The following is a 5,950-nucleotide window of genomic DNA, read 5'->3' on the forward strand; positions in this document are numbered from 1 at the left end:
CAAAGAACCTTTTAACATTAGCATTTGACCATTCTTAATCACCACAACACTTTTTCTCCACAATATTTAATACATTTTCTATTCAATAATTAAGATAAGGTTTAAATATAATACCATCATTAGCTCTTATAAAATGAGTTTTTTATTTAAGACAGTTTGTTTTATAAAGTAATTTTCTTTAGAGAATTTGAAAGTGTTAAATATAGTGAAAAATTATATTGGGATTAATCTCCCTTGTGTTAAACACATAGGGTTTTCTATTTATAATTAAAAAAATATGGACTAAGTCCAAAATACAAATAATAAATAATAACAAACTAACTGAAAGATAAAAAATATAATATTTCTAACACTTCCCCTCAAGCTGGAGCATACAAATTGTATGAACCAAGCTTGAAATAATTGAACTTGGTTTTGAACTAGATGATTTGTCTTCAAGAGTGTGAAATAAACACTTCAACTTCAAAAGTGGATGAAGGAGAGCAGCGGAGAAGGAGACAATAAACACTTCAACTTCAGAAGTGGATGAAGGAGAGCAGTAGAGAAGGAGGCAATAAACACTTCAACATCAGAAGTGGATGAAGGAGAGCAACGGAGAAGGAGGCAATAAACACTTCAACTTCAGAAGTGGATGAAGGAGAGCAACGGAGAAGGAGGCAATAAACACTTCAACTTCAGAAGTGGATGAAGGAGAGCAGCGGAGAAGGAGGCAATAAACACTTTAACTTCAGAAGTGGATGAAGAAGAGCAGCGGAGAAGGAGGCAATAAACACTTCAACTTCATAAGTGGATGAAGGAGAGCAGCGGAGAAGGAGGCAATAAACACTTCAACTTCAGAAGTGGATGAAGAAGAGCAGCGGAGAAGGAGGCAATAAACACTTCAACTTCAGAAGTGGATGAAGAAGAGCAGCGGAGAAGGAGGCAATAAACACTTCAACTTCAGAAGTGGATGAAGAAGAGCAGCGGAGAAGGAGGCAATAAACGCAGCAGATCTGTGCGGCAGATACAATAAGAAAGGAAGAACAAGGCAAGAACAGCAATATAGAGGCGAAACCCTCTACAACAAAGAGGAAGCACAAAAAAACGCAGAAATACCGACGCCGAGAAGGCGGCGCGTGATGAACACGCGTTCAAGATCTACTTGCGGAGAGTGGAGGCGCGTGACAGCGCATGCAAATGAGACAAAGACGGCGACCGCCAGGGTTAGGTCGCGCTTGAAGAGACGGTCCAGATCCACTGGTCACCGGTCGAAACTGTGACGGTGGCCGGTGAGAAGGCGGCGACTGGTTCAGAGGAGGCAGTGGTTCCTAGGAGACTTGTCTCTTTGATTCTGGGTGCTGAGATTTAAGAAGAAGAGAAAATGAATCTTATGAAATTTTTAGGGGCTGTCAGCGGCCATGACGGCCGACCGCCGGCAGACAGCAAAGACCACCGCTGGCAGACAGCAAAGACCACCGCCGGCAGACAGCAAAGACCACCGCCAGCAGACAGCAAAGACCACCGCCAGCAGACAGCAAAGACCACCGAAAGAGATCAGAAAACCTGCTCTGATACCATGTTAAATATAGTGAAAAATTATACTGGGATTAATCTCGCTTGTGTTAAACACATAGGATTTTCTATTTATAATTGAAAAAATATGAGCTAAACTCAAAATACAAATACTAAATAATAACAAACTAACTGAAAAATAAAAGATATAATATTTCTAATAGTATACTACAATACGAATTGCACCTTTTTACAATCATGAAAATCATTTTTTTTTTCAAAGATGGATTTCATGAAAGTATCCAGCGCAGCTTTTTTTATTCTGAAAAGTTTTTCTTTTAATATTTTTGATTATTTTAAAAAGCTGAAAAATTTAAAGACGTGATTATTCTCTTAAAAAGAATATTATTTCTTAGAAGAATTTGTAATGATAAATGGGTCGTTGATATTTAATTTTCTATTTTTCTAAAACTTAAACTTATTAATTCTCCATAAAAATTATTAGATTCTTTCATATTCGTTCTTCAAATAATTTTAATATTTATTTTAAAGTAAACAGGATCCATTGTGAAAATATAAAAGCATTAGAAATTTCATTCAGATAATAACTTTTGGTAAAGAAACACTATATATTCTATTTAACCATTTATTAATTATAAGATAAATAACAAATCTCACATGGTAACAAAATAAAATAAAACAGAATTTAAAACAAATACTACTAAAAATATATTTTCTTAGTCAAACTAAAAAAAATTAATCCTAAAAATGACCATTGAAAAGGTGTAATTACATAAGAAGAATATTAGTAATAATAGAAAAAAAAGATTGAATGATGAAGAAAGTCCTCCTTTGACCCATCTTTAAGACAGACACATACTCTCCTATAAATACCCTCTGCCCTCTCTCTCTCCCCCTCATGATAACCGAAACAAAACTCAAACACAGTTTTCTTGAAGAACAGGAACAAGAACAAGAATCTGCACAGTGCCAACGTTGTTATCGCAATATGTCTTGTTTCGTGGCAGTTCCTAATTCCCCCGTCTTCTCTCTCTTCAACAACAACACCAATAACAATAACTCTTCTTCCATGGCAGAACCTCTCATGCTTTCTCTTCCCATTCCCTCGACCACACCCTCTTGCTCCTCTCCTCCTTCCTCTCCCCTGTTGAAGCGGAGAAGACCTGCAAAACTCGACATTCCCGTCGCTTCTCTCGCACTCACGCTCTCGACGGCGCCGGCGCCGTCTCCGGCGATGGACTCGGTCGTCGAGGTCGACGGAAGCGGGTTTTCTGTGTTCTGCAGACGAGGAAGGAGGGCCCACATGGAGGACCGTTACTCCGCTGCCGTTGATCTTCGCGGTGAACCCAAGCAGGTAACCTAGAATCAAGTTTTCTTCAATTTCTTCCTAGATTTTGGTGTTGGGTTTGTTTGGCATTGACCTTAGAATCACTTCAGAAAATCAATAAATTACAGAAAAAATTTAGTGACGGAAATGGTTGTTTTCTCACCGAAAAATATTTATTGACAAAACTTTTAGAATTACTATAAATGGTCAAAGTAGGATATGTTGGCGAATTAGTTGATAAGAATAAAAAAAACAATTTTATTTGTTAAAATTAATATTTTGCATAATTTAAAATTAAAAGGTTAGAGAAAGTATATGAAATTCTTTTCTAAATTACTTTATATATAAATCAATTTTGAGTTATAAAGAAACTAATCTCAATCTTTTTTTTTATATATTTTTCTCTCCTAAAAGTTTTTATTATAAAAAAAATTCATTCAAACATAAAATATGATATTTTTTTAATTAAATCTTTGGGTTCTTAAAATTGTTATATTTTATGATAACTCATCAATTATTTTCATTTTTTTATAATCATGTTATAGTTATATAACAACGATCAAATTTAATAATAATGAATTTCTTTCAGAAAATTTGGCTATAGCAACTTGTTCAAACAGTATAGAAATTTGTTTTAACCTAAATTTTTGTCGTTAATCGTGAATTTGTTTGAAGTGAATTTTGTTTGATATATATGCTTCAATGGGCAGAATGGATGCAAGTGCAAGCAACGAGTTTTAACATGGAGTTTTTTTGTTGTTTTGTTTAGGCTTTCTTCGGCATATTCGATGGGCATGGGGGCACAAAAGCTTCGGAATTCGCTGCACATAACTTGGAGAAGAATGTGATGGATGAGGTGGTTAGGAGAGATGAAAGTGACATTGAGGAGGCAGTGAAAAATGGTTACCTCAACACAGATTCTGAATTCTTGAAGGAGGATCTTCATGGTGGCTCTTGCTGTGTGACGGCATTGATATGGAATGGCAACCTTGTTGTGTCTAACGTTGGGGATTGTCGTGCTGTGATTAGCAGAGGCGGGGTGGCAGAAGCCCTCACATCTGATCACAGGCCTTCAAGGGAAGATGAAAGGGACAGAATTGAAACTCAGGTATTTGATTAATTAACCATGTCTGAATCCTTATTACAATTTCTCTTCCAAGCATCTAATCACAAGTAGTTAACGAATTCTTTCTTATAAATTCAAAATTTCAACTTTTTAACATGTATTGAATGATCTAAACCATGAACAACATCGTCCGAAATATAATTTACCCTCTTTCAAGTTCTTCCTTTGACATTAATTTGTTGATTTAAATAGGGTGGCTATGTTGATGTGTGCCGTGGTGTGTGGAGGATCCAAGGGTCATTGGCTGTTTCTAGGGGAATTGGAGATAGGAACCTGAAACAATGGGTGATAGCAGAACCTGAGACCAAAGTTCTTAAAATTGAACCTCTGCATGACTTGTTGATCTTAGCTTCAGATGGCTTATGGGAAAAGGTATACACAAAGGACTTAATTAATGACAAAAAAAGTTAATGGAGTGAATTCATTTTTATAATGCACTGCATGTACTGTACATTTACTCAGCTATTAACTGATTAAACGCTGTTTGATCAGGTTAGCAATCAGGAAGCAGTGGATATTGCTGGTCCTTTTTGTGTAGGTAACAACAGACAACAACCTTTGCAGGCTTGCAAGAAGCTCGTAGATTTATCTGTGTCGCGGGGTTCAGTGGATGATATAAGTGTTATGATCATCAAGTTGCAAAACTATGTTTGAAGTCTCATTGCTACAAGAAGAAGGTTTTGGGAGGGTACGAAGGACTCCAGTTAGATCTTCATTCTTAGCCTTCAACACTCAGAAGATGATGAATGTGATCATTAAGGTTACAGGATTGAAGTTGAAGTTATTAACCTGAAAGTAAGAGACTAATCTGTATATATCCGACGAATGGCAGAGTTCGTTGAAGATATTAGCACTAACTTAGTAATTTTTTGGTAGAATGATCTTCGAGCAATGAACATCTTTTTCAGTGTATAAAATGGTAGAATTTGTATCCGATTCTATCCCCAAATAATCTTATGTATATCATATGTCACATCTTTGTACAATTCATGTTTTTACTTGAAGTTTTACTGCATTCTTTCTGAGTACGTAGAATGCACAGTTGAATACAATAGTTCAGAGAGCAATTAACAGCAAAACTAAGTGATCCTATTTGTTTACCTAACTATGAATATTGAAGCTGTGTTTATAGGAGTTGATGTTTTTTACACTTCTATAATGTAGTTTTTTTTTTGTGTGTAATTTATACCTTCATTGGTTTTAAATCACATTCCCCATCTCTTGTAAGCATGGTCTTATCTTGTTTATATTAAAATACTTCGGAAACGAGATTAAGTCTATAAGGATTGATAAAAAGATAATGATGAACTATATATAAACTTTTATTATTTAAATTGTTTAAAATAGGATTAAATAAAACAAAATATTTCATTTTATTCAGTAATTTTAATTCTCCCTTCTCTAGTTTTTTTTTTCCATTGTAAAATGATTATATTATTTTTTTTAATTTCATTTAACTTTGATTAATTATTTATTTGTAGGCAGTAACATTGACTCGATATAGTTCTAGAATCGTAACAAGTGTTAACTTAGTAAATAATTTAGTATATCAAAATCATTCTACATGAAAAGTGTTCTATATTTTTTGTTTTTGGATACCAAAGTCTTCTCATGTTTTCGATTATGAGATTGAAATAGTGGGATTCTGAAATTTACATCACAACGGGCTTGTCATCCCATCTTTTGACTTTTATCATACTTTCCCTCTACCACGTAGGAGTTGACTTCGTAAGGCGTTGAAAAGGCGAAACAATGTGATACACACATATATACAGTTATTGTTTTGTTAGGATACGTTAAACATGCAAACAAAATGATGAGAAAAGAATTGTTCTAAAAAGTGATTCCAAGTAGTGGGAACGCGATTGTTTATAACCATTTATAAATCATCACCGTTTTTGTAAAGGAATTGATCAAGTTTGGTGGCGATTAGAAGCATAGAAAATGTCCACACCAAATAAAGAATCTTGCGTATGGGTTGCTCA

At 34.8% G+C, this 5,950-nt stretch overlaps 1 protein-coding gene across 1 annotated transcript; it reads left to right on the forward strand.

The window, feature by feature from the left end:
* The first annotated feature begins 2,434 nt into the window (after nucleotides 1-2,434).
* Nucleotides 2,435-4,993, forward strand: LOC124829304 (putative protein phosphatase 2C 2). The gene is made up of 4 exons (XM_047302777.2): nucleotides 2,435-2,866; nucleotides 3,609-3,947; nucleotides 4,158-4,337; nucleotides 4,458-4,993. Exons 1-4 carry the CDS (start codon nucleotides 2,501-2,503, stop codon nucleotides 4,617-4,619), a joined length of 1,047 nt encoding a protein of 348 aa, XP_047158733.2. The 5' UTR covers nucleotides 2,435-2,500; the 3' UTR covers nucleotides 4,620-4,993.
* The last annotated feature ends 957 nt before the right edge of the window (nucleotides 4,994-5,950 follow it).

The sequence above is a fragment of the Vigna umbellata genome, chromosome 5, assembly GCF_029865625.1.
Source record: "Vigna umbellata cultivar VRB3 chromosome 5, Vumbellata_1.0, whole genome shotgun sequence".
In the NCBI taxonomy this organism is placed as follows: domain Eukaryota; kingdom Viridiplantae; phylum Streptophyta; class Magnoliopsida; order Fabales; family Fabaceae; genus Vigna; species Vigna umbellata.